The 19,774-nt window shown below is 54.0% G+C and overlaps 2 protein-coding genes across 2 annotated transcripts; both read right to left on the reverse strand.

Moving 5' to 3' along the window:
* Positions 1 to 246: 246 nt before the first annotated feature.
* On the reverse strand, positions 247 to 3,743 carry CD79A (CD79a molecule). Its single transcript, XM_026482181.4, has 5 exons — positions 3,614 to 3,743; positions 1,791 to 2,099; positions 1,448 to 1,566; positions 823 to 891; positions 247 to 692 (listed from the first exon to the last, which is right to left on the reverse strand). Exons 1-5 carry the CDS (start codon positions 3,690 to 3,692, stop codon positions 573 to 575), a joined length of 696 nt encoding a protein of 231 aa, XP_026337966.1. The 5' UTR covers positions 3,693 to 3,743; the 3' UTR covers positions 247 to 572.
* A 3,493-nt stretch (positions 3,744 to 7,236) lies between these two features.
* RPS19 (ribosomal protein S19) lies at positions 7,237 to 15,571 on the reverse strand. The gene is made up of 6 exons (XM_026482179.4): positions 15,511 to 15,571; positions 14,973 to 15,043; positions 14,569 to 14,669; positions 8,845 to 9,028; positions 8,261 to 8,315; positions 7,237 to 7,299 (listed from the first exon to the last, which is right to left on the reverse strand). The coding sequence occupies exons 2-6, from the start codon at positions 15,041 to 15,043 to the stop codon at positions 7,273 to 7,275; spliced, it is 438 nt and encodes a 145-aa protein (XP_026337964.1). The 5' UTR covers positions 15,511 to 15,571; the 3' UTR covers positions 7,237 to 7,272.
* Positions 15,572 to 19,774: the final 4,203 nt, after the last annotated feature.

The following is a 19,774-nucleotide window of genomic DNA, read 5'->3' on the forward strand; positions in this document are numbered from 1 at the left end:
GGCTCCTTTCTGTGTGCCCCCACCCCCGCCCTGCTCAGGGACATAGCCTAGGGTGAAATACTTCCCCAAACATTTCCTATTTCTCTCTGGCTACCTGGTCCCAGGTGTGGGGAGTGAGTAGGAGCGGGGGTGGGGGGCAGAATCCTGGGTCTGAGAGAGAAGGCGGCTGGTGGAGGGGGGGTGGACTCCTGGGTCCCACCAGAGGAGGGGAGCATCCCCATGAGATCCATGACTCCTGCCAAGGTCTGCAGTTGGGAAGGATTTATTATCACTAAGTGGCCCTGACAGAGCAGGGAGGGGGAGGTGATACTAACTAGGCTCTATCATCAGCTCCCCTAGAGGCAGCGATTAAGGGCTCATTACCTGCTGGGTGTGGGGGGAGGCTGGAAAAAGCAGGAGGGCTGAACTGGGGTGTGTGCAGGGGATGAGGACAGTCTAGAGGGAAGAAGAGCAGACACACTCAAGGGGGAAGTTGAGTCAGGACACTCCCGGGAAAGATTATGAAAAGAGAAACGGAAGGGGTGGGGGGACACCAGAGTTGGCAGCACAGCTGGCCGGGGCAGCCCACAGGGTCACGGCTTCTCCAGCTGGACATCCCCGTCTCCGATGTGGAGGCTGCCCACGTCCTGGTAGGTGCCCTGGAGGCCTCGGGAGATGTCTTCGTACATGGAACAGTCATCCAGGTTCAGGCCCTGGGGTGAACACATGGTGGGGGGCCTCAGTGCCATGATGCCCAGACCTCTGCCCCCAGACGACCCCAGGGAGGACCCCCGCGAGAACCCCAATGCACCTGCCCCTCACATGTCCCCACCCACCACTCACCTCATAAAGGTTTTCATCTTCATAGTCATCCTGGGCGTCCACCCCAAACTTCATATTCTGCCATCGTTTCTGGGAGGGGGGGATTGGGAGCCTCAGTGTGGAGGTGCGGGGGGAGAATATGTTTTCCCTGAGCAAACCTCCTGGATGCCGAGAGGTGCTTTACCAAGAGGGGGTAAGGGATGCGCCCTAAGCCACATAGTGGGGGAGGGGCGGGTGTCTCTGGGTCTCTGCCTACTGCTCTTGCACGAATGACAGCTACCATGGAAATGGCAGTGGCTGTCCCGTGGCCTAAGGCGGGGCTGGTGCAGGTCAGAGACTCCGGGAGGACAGCCAGCCCCCATCTTCCCTGGCTACATCTGGATGGCCACTGCACTCCTGGTTGGGGGGCTTAGAGTGAGACACCATGGCTGGGGGGGTGGCGGAGAGTGAGGTATACCTCGGGGGTGGGGGGAATGAGGACAACCCTGAAGGGAGACTGAGCAAGGATGCCCCTCTGGGCCCTGCACCCTTTAAAATCCTGTCATGGTACTAGTTCTGGTGCCCTGAAGCCCTGTGAGGGTGCCGTCACTCTCCCATGTTAGGAGGGGATCTCAGCCTCAGAGGGCCCGAGTCCCCAGGGGCTCACCCTGAACAGCAGCAGGGTCCCAGGCACCACGGCGCAGAAGAGCAGGATGATGCCCTCGGCTGTGATGAGATTGTTCTTGGTGGCCTCTCCCATGTCCAGGAATGGTCTGGGGAGCCGCTCTGTGAGGAGGGGGTGCCGCTCAGAGCACTAGTGCCTCCTGCTCCCCCCCATCCCTCGCTTCCCAGCCCTGCCCCTGGCAAGACCACTGAAGCCCCCTACTCTGCAGCGTGCTGAACCGGAAGCGAGGATGCCCAGGATGGATGGGGGCACCGGCTCCATCCCCACCTCACAGAAGGGGCAGGGGTGGGGGTCCTGGGAGCGGTGGGGGGGGGCTGGCACTCACCACGTACACGGAGGTAGGTGCCGCAGGACTTCTGGACGGGGTGGCCTTTCTCCTCCACCTGGCACCTGTACATGCCTATGTGGCTCTTGTTCACGGTGCTGATGGTCAGCTCACCGTGGGGACCTTGGCCGTAGCTCCAGAAAATGTCGGGCCAGGTGGCGTTGCCTTGGAGGATGCGCCACCACGTGACGTTGGGAGTGCTGTCAGGCCTGCTGCCGTTGTACAGGCACTGGAGATTGACCGTTTCCCCCAGGCTCACTGTCACTGATGGCGGGCCCCCGTCCACCAACAGGGCCTGGCACCCGGGGCCTGCGGAGAGGTGAAGGAGTCAGGGACTGTGGTGGGGACACGGGTCCCAGCCCTGGCCCCCGCGGCGGCAGCACCCTGGGACGCATGTGTGTGTGTGGGGGTGTTGAGGACACTCCTGGGGAGGAGAATGGGGTGGGGGAGGGGGCACAGGGTGTTGGGAGTGAGGCTGCCGCTGGGGAGAGAGTAGTACTGAGGGGAGCAGAGAGAGAGAGCACACCTGTGGGGGATGAGGACACCCTGGGGGAGGAGGGTAAGACACCCTGACCTGGTGACACATCCCGGCGGGTCCCCCACTCACCTCTCTGGTGCCACCTCTTGCCACCCTCCCCACCTGCACTCTGTGCTTTGGCCCCACTGAACTCACAGGCATTTGGATATTTGGCTTCCTAGTGGTAGAAGTGCCCCTGTCCAGAGAGCTCCGTCCAGAGTCAGTTTGGGCATCACCTCCTCCTGAAGGCCTTCCAGGCTCACTCTCCCACCCCCAGCCCCGCCTGGCATCTGGTACTTTGTCTGGTGTAACCTTCACAAAACCCTTAGAGGTAGGTTCTCTCATTATCCCATTTTATAGGTGGGACAGCTGAGGCCCAGGGAGGGCAAATTGGTTGCCTAGTGCCACTAGGGCAGCAAGAGTGCCTGGTATTTTCAAACCCTGAGCCTTCGGGCCTACATCGCCCTGTGACCTCAGGCCCACCTCCTCATTCTCTGTAACTTGCTTGTGTCAACCAGGGTCAGGAGTGATTTCAGTTGGCAGCTGGGCTGGGGGTTAGGGGAGGGGCTCAGGAAGGTGGTTGGCTGCTGGGGAAACCCCAGCTTCCAGCCCCCCGGGCCAGCCCATAGGCCTCTTCTGGAGGGAGGAGCTGGGAGGTGAGGAAGAGAGGAGGAGGAAGAGGTGGGGAAAGAGGCAGCAACCTCAGGGTCACTGGCGCCAATCCCCAGCCCCACTCCCGGTGTAACCTGAGGGGTCACAGCCCCATCAGCTGGCATTGCCTGGGGTAGGGGTGGGGCAGCCCAGGAAGGCAGTGTGGATGAGGCGCCCCCTTCCCCAGCACTGAAAAGGGGCTCCCTACGCAGTGGGGTGACTGAGATTCAAGGCAGAGAAGGAGAAAGCGGTTTCTTCTCTCTGAAGCTGAGCTCTACCCCCTAAGTCCCCTTCCTGCCCCCAGCTCTGGAGCTCAGTCAAGGGCGACCTTAGTTCCTTATTTTGACCTGTGGGGTTGAGGGGGTGGGGAAGTCATCTGTCGCCCCTGTCTCCTTCCATGTGGCTGTGGACACCCCTTCAACTTTGCTGAACCCCCTCCGGCCTCCCCTCGGACCTGCGGCCTGCTTGGGACGGTCAAGCAAGTGGATACAGTTTCTTCAGGGGCTTTCCCAGCACTGCCCCCCCCCCACCTGCTGCTTCTTCACCCCCAAGGCAGTGCCCTTCTCTCTGCCTGTGCCCTCTCTCCAGCCTCCTCAGGCCTCCCCGCCCCACACCCCCCCCCGCACCCCCCAGCACCAGCCTGCTAGCCACGTACCCAGGCCAACAGCAGAGATTAGGAAGAAGAGAAAGATGGTGGCACGCAGCGCTTGGAGGACTCCCAGGCCCCCAGGCATCTCTCCCAGTGGGTTGGTTAGTCTGGGTTGCAGCGGTCCTTCGGTACCAGATTCCACTTCGGCTGGCCCGAAACCCCGCCCTACTTCCTGCCCAGCCCTGCCGGAGATGGGCTCCAATGGCCCCACTGCTGGGCTCTTTGGCTGTGGGCCCCGGGGGCAGCACCCGCCAGCGTGCTTCAGGCCCGGAGTGGAGAGAAACTGCTCCCTGCACCTGTGGCCACAATTCCCCTGAGGGGAGGCTGCTGGGTGGGGGAAAGAGACCAGTTCAAGGCCTGGCTCCTCACTGGCCTGCCCTGGGAAGGAAGCCCAAGGGAGTCAGAGTTCAAGGTGCCTGGTGCGTGCAGGTGGTCGGTCCGGGTGGTGGTTCTGAGCCTGCTCTCTGCTCCTCACTGGCCTTAGGCAAAGCTCACCTCCTCTCTGAGCCTCCACGTCCTCACTTCTTGGCGTTGGAATCCAGGAGTTAAAGGGGTAGTGCATGCAAAGTTCTGAACACAGGGCCCAGCCCATAGTAGGTGCTCAGTAAAACGTGGCTCCTGTTCATGCTCATGAGGAGTAAATGAGGCAGGTTGACGAGCTCTACGACCAGGGGCTGGCTTCCTGTTCTGAGCCTTGGCATTAAAAAACTTTTTATTTTTTATTTTAAAGTAATCTCTACACTCAACGTGGGGCTCAAACTCACAACCCTGAGGTCCAGAGTTGCATGCTCTACTGACTTGGCCAGCCAGCTGCCCCAGCCTTGGCGTTTTTAATCTGAGAGATGAGCATAAGAATATCTCCCCAGTGTTGTGATGTGAGATGGTGTTCCTAGCACCAAGGAATTAGAGCCACGATGGGCTCTTAACGTGAGTCAGGCTCCCCACAAGTGGGCAAGGTAGGCCACCCCCCATTTTACAGAGAAAACAGGCCCAGAGAGATGCCATCACGTGCCTGGTGTAATACGGCTTGCGAGTGGTGGAGCAGAGATTCAAAGTCACTTATGTGTGCCCACATACCTTTGAGCAGCATTTTAGGTCACGTGGAAGGAAACGGAGTCTTGGGGGGGGGTTGGGGAATTACATGAGATTGTTGAGATGTGTGTGAGCCGTTAGGGGACCATCACATACACACATATGGAGACACATAGGGAAAAAACTTGCATGGAGATTTTCGGTAGCAAAAATGGAAACCAAAAGTCCATGTACAGGGGAATGGGGTGCACACGGTGTGATGTAGGCCCCAGTAGAGTAGTACTCAGCAGGGGAAAAGGCAGAGCTCTCCTGCTCCGACACGGCTGCATCTCAGACATGACATGAAAATGACAAAACCACGTAGCATGAGACAGTTGACTTGTTTTCAAAAGCTGAACAACATCGAGTGCCGTTAGGGACACGTGCATCTGTAGTCGAGGTGTGAACCTGTGTAGGTGAGTGACACCTAATTCCTGAGAGGGGTTCCCTCTGGGAGAAGGGAGGAGGGCTGGGACTGGGAAGGGTACACGGTGGGCTTTGTCCGTTTTGGCTTTGGGTGTTTTACTTTTTAAGCTGGGTAGTGGGTCCACGGGTCTTTCTTACACTAATAGATATACTGTTTTGCATGCTTGAAGCATTTCATAATTAAAAAAAATGCAACGGTCACCCACACAGAGGGGCATGGGACTCAGGAGTTCATGATTCCTGTGTTTGAATCAGCTTTCCCAGCTGACTGGTTGTCTGGGCCTCAGTTTCTTCTCTGGTAATCTGCACCCCCCCCCCCAAGGCTGCGAGAATAGGACACAGTTCCCCTTCTCTGGCCTGAGGGCCCTCCCCCCCTCCCTTCCCTCCAGGGACCCAGGTGTTCTGCTGCGACCCATTCTGTAGAGTAGGTTACAGGCCACTCCGTGCTTTAGTTCCTCCTTATGACCCCCCAGCTAGGAAGAAACTCTGGGCACAGACACTGCAGCCCTATGAATTCACCTCCTTCGACGGCTGAGGCCGTTTCCAGGCCCTTGACTGCCCCCCAGTGGCCGGAGAGGCACAGCAGCTGGATTGCTGGCCCTCAGGCCCAGGCAGCCTGTTGGGGTCCATCCACCTGCCACTCAGCCGGCACCCCTGGTGTCTGGTGCCATGTGTGCCAACCAGGTACCAGGCCTCGCTGCACTGTGTTCTCATGTCTACTCCAAGACATGTCTTCATCCTCAGTTCACAAAAAAGGAAACCAGAGCCCAGAACAGGGAGGGACTAGCCCAACGACCTGTACGTAACCCTTCCGGCCTTGTTTTTCCATTTCCCTTCCAACGGGCAAAGCGCTGCAGTGAGCACAGTGGCTAGAGCAGTTGCCAGAGTTCAAATTCCAGCTTTGCCACCCCCTCGTTGTGGTACATAGGCACAACCTGTGCCTTATTTTCCCTATATCCAAAATGCTGGGGCTTTTAGGGTTGCCTAGTGTACTAAGCAATATAGTTAAGGGCCTTGCACATGGTGGGCTGTTTATTTAGCACAAATCCTCTAGCACGGACTTCCAAGCTAGAGCTAGGAGGGATGACAGCTTCATTCCCCACCGGATGTGGGATTCTGGTTTGATTTTTTCCATCCTGAACATCAAGTGATTGGCTGTGTGCTTGGTGTGCTGTTCTGAGCCAAGGCATTATGTGGTAACTGCAGATCCCTCAGGAGGGATACAGACAAAGAGGGGAGGGCTCAGAGAGGGAGTTAAGTTGCTCAGGATTGCACAGAATTAGGGTCAGAGCTGGAAGTTTAACCTGAGTCATCTGAGTTTAAAACCCAGGCTTTGCACTGAAAGTAAATGGGTCCAATAAGCCGTGGTGGGAGAAATCTGAAGACCTTGGCCAAGCCAGCTCAGGCTCAGCATCTGTGTTCCCCAAGTAGGGGGTGGGTTTGGTGGCCATGGGGCCACTTCTCCAGGCTCAGCTTTCTGGGGGTCTGGCACTTGGTGCCCTTCAGAGCTCCTGCCCCATTCGTACCCAGAGCCAACTGTCAACCAGGACCACAGAAGTGCCACTTTGAGGGCCCAGCTCAACCTCTGTGCAGGAGCTTCGCACACCCCTCCCTCCAGGTGGTGGTGGGTGTGGGAAGCGGCACCCCATCCCAACTCTGGGCAGGGACAACTAACTCCAAAAGGTGCACACATAGGGACACTCAAGGAGCCACCAGGAGTGAGCGCTGGTTGTCCCAGTCTACCTCCTTCAGAGAAGAAGCCACCTGCCCCTCCTGCTTTGTTCCAGCAGGAGACAGAGTGCCACCTCTGCAGCCCAGGCCCCAGCTTCAACAGCCACTCCTTTCGGTTTCTCATCTCACTGAGAATTGCAAAGACAGGATGTGGGGGGAAGGGCAAGAACCTCTAGGTCCCCGCCCCACCCAACCACCAGCCCAGCTGGGGCACAGGGCCCACTAGGGGTAGAACTACTTGAACTGGGAAGGCTGGGCCTCAGGCTTTAGTAGCTATTGGTGCCACAGCCCCCCCGGCGGCACCCTCCCCCTTTCACAAGGGAAGAAGCGCCGCGCAGTGCTCCTTCCTTATGCCCCCCAATGGAAGGGGAACAGCCAGTAAAGAGAGACCTGGACCAGGATTACGAATGAGGCAATTTATTAACCCAGCATTTGTTCTAATGCTTCTTGTTGGCAGCTGCCACCTGTGGGAAAAGATGGGAAAGGAATTAAGCTCAGCTGTGGGGTCTGTGTTCGGGCACTTCAGAGCAGCTATCCACTCCCCGAGAGACACCAGGCAACTGGACTTGTGGCCTGACACGTGTTCATCCAATCTGATCCCCACATCCTCAAGCACTCCCCATTTTACATTGTCAACTGGAACTCGAGGATAGGAAGTGGGATTCTAACACCCATTGCCCTATCACCCACACTGATGTCCATGCCAGACTCTGCCCTGCCCTGGAAGAGTTCACCGGCTCCTTCCAGGCCAGCCCTGGACTCCCAGGGGGCTTATACCTTTTATTCTTTTTTGCTCCTTGACTAAGTGACTAAGCCCCCTCCAATGCTCCTGGGAGGCCTGAGTCAATGATACATAGAGAAGAAAACCAACGATGGGTTCATGGCCGGCCCTGGGGGCTCCCGCTGCTGTAGCTCACTGAACCCTCACTACCAACCACCCTCTGAGGCTGGCAAGAGGAGACCACTCTAGAGACCGAGGGGGACAGGGGAATGGGGGGACTGGCTTCAGGCAAACAGACTCTGCCCCAAGGTATCCAGCCAGCCAGTCATCCGGATGGAGACCCGAGTTCTGAGCTGGCTTGCCTCCCCCCCTCCCACAGCCATCCCATCTGGTGCTCAGCAAGCATGAAGAATAGGAGGAAACAGTGCAGCAGAATCCTAAGAAGGCTGACTTGGGAAGAGGGAGCTGTGTGTGCAGAACATGTCCCGCATGAGAAACAAGCCCAGCTGCACCCCAGGCCTGGGGTCCCTTCACCCCGGCACCCACATTTCCAATCAGCTCTAGCAGGAAGTCAGTCAGAAATGTTCTTTCTCCTGCACCCCTCCACCCCCAGGGCAGGAAACGCTGATCTAACAAAGCCCAGGCTGAGAATTCCCCAGGTAGTGACTAAGGGGACCTAGCCCCAGCCCACACCCAGGCCTCACCTGTCCGGCGATTCTGTCCAGATCTCTCTGTCCCTGAGGTGTCAGTTTGCGGCCCCTGTGGGAGAAGGGTCACACAGTCTCCCATGAGTACAGGCTCTCAGCCCTGTCGCTGCCAGGCCCCTGCTGGAGGTGAGCTGGGCTTCCCAAGAAGGCACCTGGCCATGGGACCACATGACACCAGCCAAGTCCCACTGAAGGCCCAGTTGGCTGCATTCTAACGAGCTGGGGGCAGGAGTGGGAGCCCCCCTGGGAGCTGCCAGGGTGTCGTTTGTGCAAGCATTAGATCAAAAGCCCCGAAAAATCAATTGGGAAAAGTTAACGAGCAGGCTAATGAAAGCGGACAGTCGCTAAATTACCTTCCCAGAGCTCGGGGTAGTCAGCCAGAGAGGTCGGGGTGAGCCCCTCACTGTTCGCTTTTCTGCAGAATCCCCTGACCGCCTGAGGGGCAGCTGCAGACCGTGCAGGACAGACCTGGCACCTCTCCACCCAGGGGAAGGATGGCTCCAGACAACTTCATTACAGGTGATATGATCCCAAGTCTCTGCATCACCCCCATTCCCAGCCATCCCCCTGCCCCTGCTTACCCATCTTGGTCCTTTTCCACCATTTTCAGCCCCTCTAGGGCCTGGAGGACCCTGCGGGCCACGCTCTTGGAGCCTCTACTGAAGTGGCTGGGCATGACCCCGTTTCTCTGACGTCCCCCGTAGATCTTGGTCATGGAGCCGACCCCAGCGCCGCCCCGGAGGTACAGGTGCCGTGCTGTGGAAGCTAGGCGGGGTGTGCAGATGTGAGGACTCTTCTCAAGCAGAGAAGACTCCTCTGCACAGGCTAGGCAGGCTGAGGGAAGGGCCTTGCTCGAGTTCACACATATGTCAATTCTGTGTGTGCGTGGCCACTAATTCTTCCCATTGTATAGCCTGGGCAAACTGAGAACACACACCAAGACCCAGTACCAGGCCCCACAGCCAAGCTTCTCCACACCCAGGGCCCAGCCTGGGAGACTGGAGGGCCTGCCACAGCTGTGCTGCCATGAGATAGGACTCTGTCCTGTGGGTAGAGTCTAGCAGGTGCTTAAGCCATGACTGTCCATCTCCACATGCCCAGGCCTGAGGGGCAGGAGGGTATGAGAAGGGCCAGGCGGCCACCTGGGTGCAGCTCCCTGAGCTCCCCAGCCCCAGAGGACTCAGGGTCAGAGGAGACACCCCATGCATCTTGGAATGGGTATCCCCCCTCTGTGGACACAGGGTTCTCAGCCCTAGCCTGGCTCGGGCAAGTCCCCGGTCCCTCACTGTTTGTTCAACAGGACCACTTCTCCACTGGGCCCTATGCCATCTGCTTGGCTTTCTCTCCCCCGAGGCAGTAAGTTGGCCTCAGGCCCCGGCCTGATGGTATGGCCTTGGCGAGTCACTCACCCTCACCTGAGAGCCAGGGTCACAGTCCCTCAGAGGAGCGTGGCTGTGAGCACCGCAGGTGTCTCGTGCTGTTTTCCTTCACAGAAAAGCAAACGGGCTCCGGAGGGTACTCACTGGCCTCCTTTCACATAGCTCTGAGGGACAGTCCCTCCAGAGTGGTCTGGTTTTCTACCTCAGGGGGCCACTGAGATGTGAACGAATTGGGGCCTGATACAGGGGCGCTAGGTTATTCCAGGGCCCCCGGAGCCCAGCACGTAAGGTTTAGTTCTGCAGATCAGAGGGGGAACCAGGACTCACTCTGTCAGTAACTACTTATTCCTAGGAGCTGGCGCCAGGCCATGTCCCTGACCCTCCAGCGTTGCCAGCTTGGGGTGGGGGTGAAGTGAGGACTCCTCCCCTCTACTTGTCCCTCCCAGAGTAGTTCTTCCACACCACTTGTCCCCAGCCCCCTCCACCCCTGTAAGATGGTCTCCAGATACAGCCATGGGCTTCTGGGGGCCACGGCACAGCCGAAAACCTCTCCACCTATCAGGACCACCGTACAACTGCTCCTGTTTCACTGTTTCCAGCCTCTGCTCATTTTAAAACCCTTCTCCTTGGTTCTTCCTACCCCCACTATACCCCTCACCTTAGCCCCCCCCAAGACCAAAACTCCCCTTCCAGTGACATCACTGGAGAACCCCAGAGTTTAAGGCCAGCTCGCATGCCCAACAGCTACCAACCTTCCTCCTGAGCCCGTCCCAGGCCATGCTCGAACCGGGGTGGAGACCCGCTCTCCCACCTGGGCTGTACGCAGGGCTGGGGAGAGCAGAGAGCCTCACGAAGGGGGTAAGATGAATACTCCTAGACATGCAGACACCCAGGAGACGCCCGGCCAAGATAGGAGCAACACTCGCCCAGTCCTGGTCTGGGCTCTGTATGAAAAGGGGTGGCCAACCCCTGAGCTGTCTGGTAACCCAGGGTCTGAATCCCAAAACTGCTCCTCATCAGCTGTGAGAGTGCACCCCCGCTTCAGGTGGTGTGGGCCATGGTACCTAAAGGGCAAGACTTCCTTAAAGCGCGGGGAGTGAGTGGCAGAGAATAAGCTCCAGCTAAGTCCAACTATGAGTTTCTTCGAGGAAGGGGTGGTGGGTTGCGTTACATTTTTCTTTTTTTCAAGCTGCACAAAACTATCCGGTGTGGTGCCAGACATCACAAATTTAGGTGCTTCCCCCACCCAAACCAGTTGATAATTATTTTCCTGACCCATTAGAACGGGAGAGTATTAACTATACAAACTGAAATGTACTACAGTCAAAACGAATGAATTCTAGGGGTTCCTGGGTGGCTCAGTCGTTAAGCGTCTGCCTTTGGCTCAGGGCGTGATCCCAGAGTTCTGGGATCGAGCCCCACATCAGGCTTCTCCACTAGGAGCCTGTTTCTTCCTCTCCCACTCCCCCTGCCTGTGTTTCCTCTCTCACTGGCTGTCTCTCTGTCAAATAAATAAATAAAATCTTAAAAAAAAAAAATGAATTCTACAAAACGCTGACCTGGTTTTCACACACCCTCACCCCTGCTCGAGACCCAGGCCCAATCCCTTTGAAGTGGAGTTGCAACACCACGAATCCAGGCCATCCTAGCTGCTGTTTATGAGGGCCACAGTGAGCCAGGTGTCGTCACAAATGGCTTCTCCTTAAGTCCTTCTAAAGGCTTTCCACTGCGCTCCTCTTGGGAAATCCTGTCCCTAGTGACCAGGAGTCACTCGGCACCCCCAACTGTAAAGGACAACCAGCAGCATGCCCCACGCACTGAGCCACCAGGTGGAGGAGGGGGCACTGGAGCACCTGGCAGATCAAGGAAGTTGCACAAATGTCTGCATCTCAGCATCCCAACAGCTGGTTTTAAGTTCAGGTCTGTGATCCCATCCTGGCCTACTGAGTCACCAAGTTGGGACAGGAGGCCTCCCAGATACATCATGCCCTCCCTCAACCTTTCTCTGCCAAGCTTCTAAGGACAGAATCACTTTCCCGACCTTGTCAACCCTTAACTTGTGCGTGCACAGTCTCCAAGGCCTTGATCCTGCCCATAACACAGCAGGGGTCAGAGAGGACCAGGTTCCATCCTACAGCGAACCACATTCAGATGTCCCAATTCAGCAGTTGCTTGCTGACAAAACACAATGGATTCTCACCTCCCTCCCAAGCAGGACCTTCTGAGAATCGAGAGGTCCAGAGACTTGCCCTCAGCCACACTGCAACACCCCCTTCACAAAAGCCTACAGTGATCTTTCCTTGACGCTGCCCCTGCTCTTAGAGCAGCTCCTGACAGAGGTTCTTTCTAGCCCTACCTCACCCTTCGCCCTGTACCACTGTGCCCTGGGACTTCTCACTCCTATAGCTCTGTCCCTCTTCCAGAGCACCCTCAGGTGGGCTGTGCCATCTGTCTTGTTTTTATCGCCCCCCATCAGACATCAAAACCATGGTCAATCCATAAATGGCTCCTACACGCCTCCAGAAGTCAATCCCCACACCACCTACTGCCAGAGCTCAGCCTCCCAGGACAGGCCACTGCCCTACTGTGTTTTGGTTCCAGATCCCCCAAGGGGACAAGAGGCCAAGGCCCCATGATCCAGAGAAGGAAAAAAAAAAAAAAAAAAAAAGCAAATACAGCCTTTTTTTGGAGTTAGCCGGCTGCGCCCTCCCAGGGTCACTTCACCTGTCTGTAACTCCATTTCCTCTCTGCTAATGGCGTATCTCGTATGACTAGTCCAGACTATGAGCTAACCCTAACTAGGTCCTGGGAGCACTCCAGGCTGGCGAACTTCTCCTGTAGAGGGTCAAAGTCAATATTTTCAGTTTTGTAGGTCACGTGGTCTGTCACAACTGCAACTCTGCCTCTCGTGTGCATGTAAACAAATAGACATAGTGGTGGCAGCAGGGCAAGTGAGGTCCAAAAAGGAGTTTGGGGGGCAACTGGGTGGCTCAGTTGGTTAGGGGTCTCCCTTTGGCTCCAGTCGTGATCCTGGGGTCCTGGGATTGAGCTGCACATCAGCCTGCATCTCCCTCTCCCTGCTTTTGTGTTCTAATAGATAAGTAAAAAGGTCTTAAAAAAAAAAAAGGTTTGGGAACCTTGAGGGACGGAGGCCAGGTGGGCAGGTAGAGGACGCACACTCAGTGTGAGTTGTCAGAGAAGGGGCCACAGTCACAGTAAGACTCATCTGTATTGCCCAGAGTCTTTATCTAATTTCCCATTAATCTTTCCCCATCTACAAAAATATAAAGTATGAAATGCAGCCAAGGAAGAGAGCTGGAGCCCCCCACCCAAGTGATGGCATGGGTGTGGTAGATTGTGGCATCACTAGCTGGCAAGTTACCTGACCTTCTTGAGAACTACCATGAAACAGAAACCACCAGTACTACCTGGAAGGTTTTTGATAAAGCAGATTAAGCAAAGTATGTATATTTATCTGACCATACAGAAAAAGCTAGAAGAATTTCTCATTTTAGATCCAATGCTGCCTTAACCAATTGATTCTTGGGGCATTGCCAAAGAACATTCAGGGCCAGGCAGCCTTGCTTCCCAAGATGGGTGGATGGGGTGGTGGTCTCATTCAGGCTCCATCACTGATGTGCCAGGGGAAGTCATGTCAGCTTCCCTCCACCAGCCCCATTTTCTTTCTAAAATCACAGCAACGATTCCCACCACACGCCACCCACCCTACCCACATGAGAGTTGACCGTTTCATCCTCAGGAGTCTGAGGCTGTGGCCGAGTCATGCTGCCCCTGTGCTCAGTCTAGAGCCTGAATTAGAGTGGATCTCATGACGTTACATGCACGAGGGCACCACAATCTACGAAATGCTTTGTGTTCCGAGGCGGCACGGCAACTTGTACCAAGGCCAACTCTTCTCAAGTTCATCCTGAAGTTTTCTCAATTTCCAAACCTTGCTTCCCACCTACTTCCTATCTGGAGACAAGCTTTGACCAGGATGGAGCCCCTCTGTCACAGAGGAAGCTTGAAGATTACAGAGGCTGAGGGCCCTTAGCGAAGGCCTGTGCAGAGGCTGCCACCTTGAACGACCTTGCACTGACCACCCCCCCACAATCCCTAAGTTAGGCCTTTATGGGTTGACAGCTTGGAGAAACTTGAAATGTCAGAGACAGGTGACTATTAGCACTGTGCTATCAAGTGCTACATTTAAGTCATTCCTTCCAAGTTGTCATCACTGGACTAAGGGGGCTGGCATGGTTACAGGGTGACCATAAGGCCTTCTTTTGGGCATTTGGGACTTACAAAAATTTAGAGCAAGGAGTGACCTGGCCAGACTCCAAACCTCTTAGGAATAACTACTAGATAGACAAGGAAAAAGCTAGCCTGATGATCTGAATAAAAACAAGACAGCTGATTTTTCTTGAAGATTACTCTACCACAGATATACTTTATAGCATTTTAACAATCATAAGCTCATTTGATTCCCACTACAATCTTGCAATGGTACAATCATTAGCCCCATTTTAGAGAGAACCACAAGAAGCACAGGTAGATGGAGGTCACACAGTTAAGCAATAGAGAAGAACGTGAGTCTAGACTCCAGGAACATAGAAAGATAAACACCTCCCTTTAAAACACACCACCTTTAAGTAAAATATGAACACTCATTTGACCCTCGGTTTCCTTGGAGGCTCAGAGGTCCTCACATACACCTCTTACAGACAAAGAAACAGATTCAGAACATGAAGTTATCGTCACCCAAGCATGCAGGGACAGTCTGAGGTTTCTCCTCTCACACTATAGGTCAACTATAATTTAAAAAGTTTCACCTCTCTTGCGATCTTGGGCTCACAGAGAGAATGAGGAGGTATGGTGTGTGCCAGAGGTCACCCAGGCCCCCACTACCCAGAGGGCCCAGTTCCTCACCAGCTCGTGTGTAGAACCAGTTCTCATCGTAGGGAGCAAGCTCTTTATGCTTGGCCAGCTTAACAGTGTCCACCCATTCAGGGACTTTCAGCTTCCCAGACCTGGGACCAACAGTGACAAAGGTACGATTCAGGAGTCTCCACAAACTCCATCCCCCAAATCCCCTCTGCTCAACACAAATGTAGGTTAACAGAAGCCCCATGTTGTCCCACAATACAAAACGTCTGAAACCCAACTACAGGCCAAACCCAGGCCTCATGCAGACAAGCGGACTGCACACTGAGACCTCACACAAGCGCCCCCACCCCCCGCGCCGGCCCACCAGGGGAGAGAAACAACGCTTGCTGAGGCCAGGCAAGGACCACAGCCTCCATCTGCCGTGAAGCCCCGGTTCCCACACTCACTTTTTGAGGAAGGCTGCCAGAGCTCTGACGAACTCCTGCTGGTTCACGTCTTTTACAGTAACTCCAGGCATCTGAGAGAGAAAGAGCAAGCGTGTGAGTTCAGGACCCTTGCGGACGACTGACAGGGGCCGAGACCTCGCCCCCATGTGACCGAAACCAACGCACTCCCATTACTTCCCAAGGCCCCGCTTCGGAACTGGGCCCTAAAGGCCCCAGCGCCTGTGGGTGCTCGAGTTTACCGCCGCTCACGGTCTCTGCGGGTCGCACGAGCACGACCTGACGCCGTTGCGGAAACGCTAGAAAACCCCAGCCCCCGATTCGGGGGCGCCGCTGGCATCCACGCCGCCCACCTGGCCCAGTCTGGGTTCCCGGACCGTGCCGACCAGGCATGTCCGGGCCTGCCGCTCGCACGTGGCTGCGGCTCCAGGGGGCGGGGCGGCCCCACGCAGTCGCCCCGGAGTCCCCCGACACGCGCTCCCGGCTGGGGAGTCGGACCCTGACGCCCCGCGCCCAGCCCGTACCGGAGCACCCGCCTTACCGTGCGGCCTCCGCGCTGCCAGCCAGGGGAAAGGGAGCAACGGGGTTTCCCGGGCGCACAAGTCGGGCGTCGAGTCTCGCGAGAGGTCCGAATGCTCGCGAGAGCAGAGCCACAAGAGCAGCCCCGCCTCTCTCAGGGCAAACGTGGCTTCGTTTCGAAGGACATGGGAGGGTGTGTGGTGAGGAGGCGGGCTAACAAAGGGAAAAGCCAAGGGCAAGGAGAGGGAGGCGTGCTTCCTCCCCGCTCTTTCTTCTCCCGGAGCGAAACAGAGCTCCCATCGTGAGCTGGGGGAGTGGTGTGTGGCTTCGTTTGCGTCGATCGTGGCGGAAGCAACAGCGGCGGAGGGGACCGTCGTGGCGGAAGTTGTGGGACATTTGGGCAGGAGAAGGACCCGGGCACCGCCCGCACCCCCGTGGGGCGACCCCCTCTCTGGGTGGAAGTGGCTTTTCGGGCCGGAAGTGGGGGTAGTAAGGGCGGAACTGTGACGGGGAACGCAGCGGCGGAGCAAAGAGGAAATGTGTTCGACCACCAGTCCTCGCGAGAGCGGGGCAGACGGACCACCCCTGTTAGGGCGGAAACTGCTTCATCACGGCCCAGGCGACCGCAGTGGGAATGAGGCACTGCAGGCGGGGAGGAGACCAGGGCAGGGACAAAGGAGACGGAGGCGGGACCTTAGGGGAAGTTGGTGTCGCTCTGCCTCCTAGTGTCTGAATCTATTCCCTCAGCGCTTCGGGTTTATTTTGCTCACTTAATTTGTCCACCTCACTACCCTGTGCGGGTCCAGGGTGTCCACTTGCCCTTTCAACGCTTCAGTCTCTCCGTTAAGAAAAAGAAAATACAATTTAAATGGATACCGAAATCCCGTTTGTTTGCCCCCATTAAGTGACTGCTTCTGTACATGGTGCATCAAATTAATTCTAGCAGCAAATATTTGTGTGCTTACTCTGTGCCAGGCACAGATAAACGTTATGTGGTATTACATGAGTAATCCAGTTTAATCCTTGTCAGGTCCGACAACCAAAAACAGAAGGGACACACTTGTTGTCCAATAAAATTGTTAAATTGCTGCAAAAAGGAGACATTTAAATGCGTGTGGCTATTAGGTTGAAAAGACAGTTTAGAACATCAGAGCAAATAATATTAATTTTTCCACAGTGAGATATTGTGTATGCAAAATGCCTTAGTTATTAATAAGCCAATATGTTATACTAATATCTGTTAAAAAAATTTAAAGCAACTATTTTAGTTGATTCAGGCTGCTATAACAAAATACCATAGACAGTGGCTTATAAACAACAGAAATTTATTTCTCTTAGTTCTGGAGGCTGGGGAAATCCAAAATCAAGGTGCCAGCAGACAGCTTCCTGGTTCATAGACATCTTTTTGCCATGTCCTCACATGGCAGAAAGGTGAGTGAGGGAGCTCTTTGGGGAGCATTTTATTAGGGCATTAATCCCCTCCAAAGGCACCACCTCCATATACCATCACAAGTGGAAATTAGGTTTCAATATAGGAGTTTTGGGGGGTGACACAAACGTTCAGTCTAGAACATAAACCATGCTTCCAGCATGATAACATCATGTATTTAGATTCATGCAGAATGTTGTTGAAATCTATTTCACCCTTGGGAATAGTTTTAGTATCTCCGATTCCCCATGCCCCGAATCAACATATGTGTGTTTGAATATGTAAGTTGTATGCATGTGTGACTATAAACATCCGTATACTTGGGTAATTTATATTCACTTTTTATACAATTTTGATGTACTTTTATTTTTTATTTTTTTATTTTTTTATTTTTTTTAAAGATTTTATTTATTTATTCGACAGAGATAGAGACAGCCAGTGAGAGAGGGAACACAAGCAGGGGGAGTGGGAGAGGAAGAAGCAGGCTCGTAGCGGAAGAGCCTGATGTGGGGCTCGATCCCAGAACGCCGGGATCACGCCCTGAGCCGAAGGCAGACGCTTAACCGCTGTGCCACCCAGGCGCCCCTTGATGTACTTTTAAAAAAGATTTTATTTGCCAGAGAGAGAGAGAGCACAAGCAGGGAGAGCGGCAGGCAGAAGGAGAAGCAGGCTCCCCGCTGAGCAGGGAGCCCCATGCCGGACTCAGTCCCAGGACCCTGGGATCATGACCTGAGCCAAAGGCAGATGCTTAACCCACTGAGCCACCCAGCCATCCCTTGATGTGCATTTCTAATATCAGTGCTGAATCATTTAAGCTTAATTCACTTGAGTCAATTTACTAAATATTTGTTTTTTAAAGGAAGATGTCTTCAGAGGAACTGTGTAGTGTGCCTCACCAAACAAAGGAAGACACGGGGTTAATACGGTTTTGGGGAAGAATGAAGGTTAGGTAAAATTTATGTTAAGCAGAGCTTTGATGGACTCAGGGCAAAGCAGATCCTACGTAATGGAGTCAACATCATGCCCGGGCTGAGAAGCAGACACAGGGTCCTGTTTCTTCAGAAATTATAGGGTTAAGATAAACATGCAATGTTATCTCCAGAAATCCCTCCTCTGAAACTCTGTAACTGGGTTGGAAATCATGCCTGCTTCTCTATGTTAAAGTGACCCTCCAGGCAAGAGTGAGATGTCCCCTTCTCACTATTACTGTGATTTCAAAGAGCAAACTTTCTGACAGTCTATGATTTTAGATAACATGGTTTCTCAGTACTATGTCCTTGGTGTTAATTTTTACAGGTTCATAATCTTAACAACTCTGTAAGGTAGTTACAAACCAGGCAACTGAGTTTTAGAGTATCAGGTTGCTTGACAAAGCTCAAGTAAGGGTAAAGCCCGAGCTGGGATTTGAATCCACAACTGATGACTCTCCAACTTTTTTTCCCATAGCTCTATAGATAGAGAATTTAAAAATGATTAGAAGTTGTGGTACATCTAGATAATAGAATGCTAGTCAGTGCGAAAAAGAAAGGAACTATCAGGACATGAAAAGATAAAGCAAACTTAGATGCACGTTACTAACTGAAAAAAGGCAATCTGAAAAGGCATACTGTAGGATTCCAACTATATGACATTCTGGGAAAAGCCAAAATTATGGAAACAGTAAAAAGGTCATTGGTTGCCAGTTGGTGGGGGGAAGGATGAATAATAGGTGGAGCACAGAGAAATCTTAGGACAGTGAAACTATTTTGTGTGATATGGGTGCCTACAGTGGCTCAGTTGGTTAAGCGTCTGCCTTCCACTCAGGTCATGATTCCAGGGTCTTGAGATCGAGTCCTGCATTGGGCTCCCTGCTCAGTGAGGAGCCTGCTTCTCCCTGTGCCTGCAGGTTCCCCGGCTTGTGCTCTCTATCTCTGTCGAATAAACAAATACAATCTTAAAAAACAAAACTATTCTGTGTGATACCATTAGGTGGATACATGTCATTATGTTTGTCCAAACCCATAAAATGTACAATTTTGTACACTTGTGCATAAAATGCACAAATAAGAGTGAACCCTGATGTAAACTATGGACTTTAGGTGGTAATGACACATCAATGTAGGCTGATCAGCTTTAACAAATGTACCACTCTGGTTGGGTATGTTGATAGTGGGGGAGGCTGTGCTTGTGTGGGGGCAGGGAGACCATGGGAACACTTATATTCTGCTCAGTTTTGCTGTGAAAAACTGCTCTAAAAAAGCCCTAAGGAAATGACAGACCTAGTAGGCCTAGTCAGTAGTATGAAAAGCCCTGCAGGTCTGGTTGGAAGGGGAGGTGGGCTGCTGAGAAGTGAGAAGGGTCTGGAAAGAGGGGCCTGCCCCTAGCTCCTTGGCCCAGTCCTCATCTCTTTTCCCATCTTCTCATGTCATCCTTTAACCCCAAATTATACTGTCTCTTTTACTCTTCCCAGCTGTGTGACCTTGGTGTACTGGGGCCTTTGCTCAGCTGTGAGTAGCAGGGTCTCAGCCATGTTTCATGTTGCAAATCTCCGTGACCATGTGGACTTGGTCGTCTGTCACTTGGGAGAGCATGACATGGCAAGTCTACTAAGGGGCAATCATATATCTAAGTTATAACAAGGAGAGGGAAGGAAGTGTGAAGTGGATTTTCCTCCTTTAATTATTTTGCACTGAGTCCTGAGAAGTGTTGCATGCAGATTTGTTACTCTGTAATGTTAGGAAGTAGAAGCAGCCTACCTTCTCAAGGCCCCAGACACCAAGAAACAAGCTGTGAATGAATGCCATCACCAGCAATCATCCTGAATAAAAAGAAGGGTGTAAGGGGACTCCTGGGTGGCTCAGTGGGTTAAGCATCTGCC

Source organism: Ursus arctos, unplaced genomic scaffold (assembly GCF_023065955.2).
Source record: "Ursus arctos isolate Adak ecotype North America unplaced genomic scaffold, UrsArc2.0 scaffold_19, whole genome shotgun sequence".
Lineage (NCBI taxonomy): Eukaryota > Metazoa > Chordata > Mammalia > Carnivora > Ursidae > Ursus > Ursus arctos.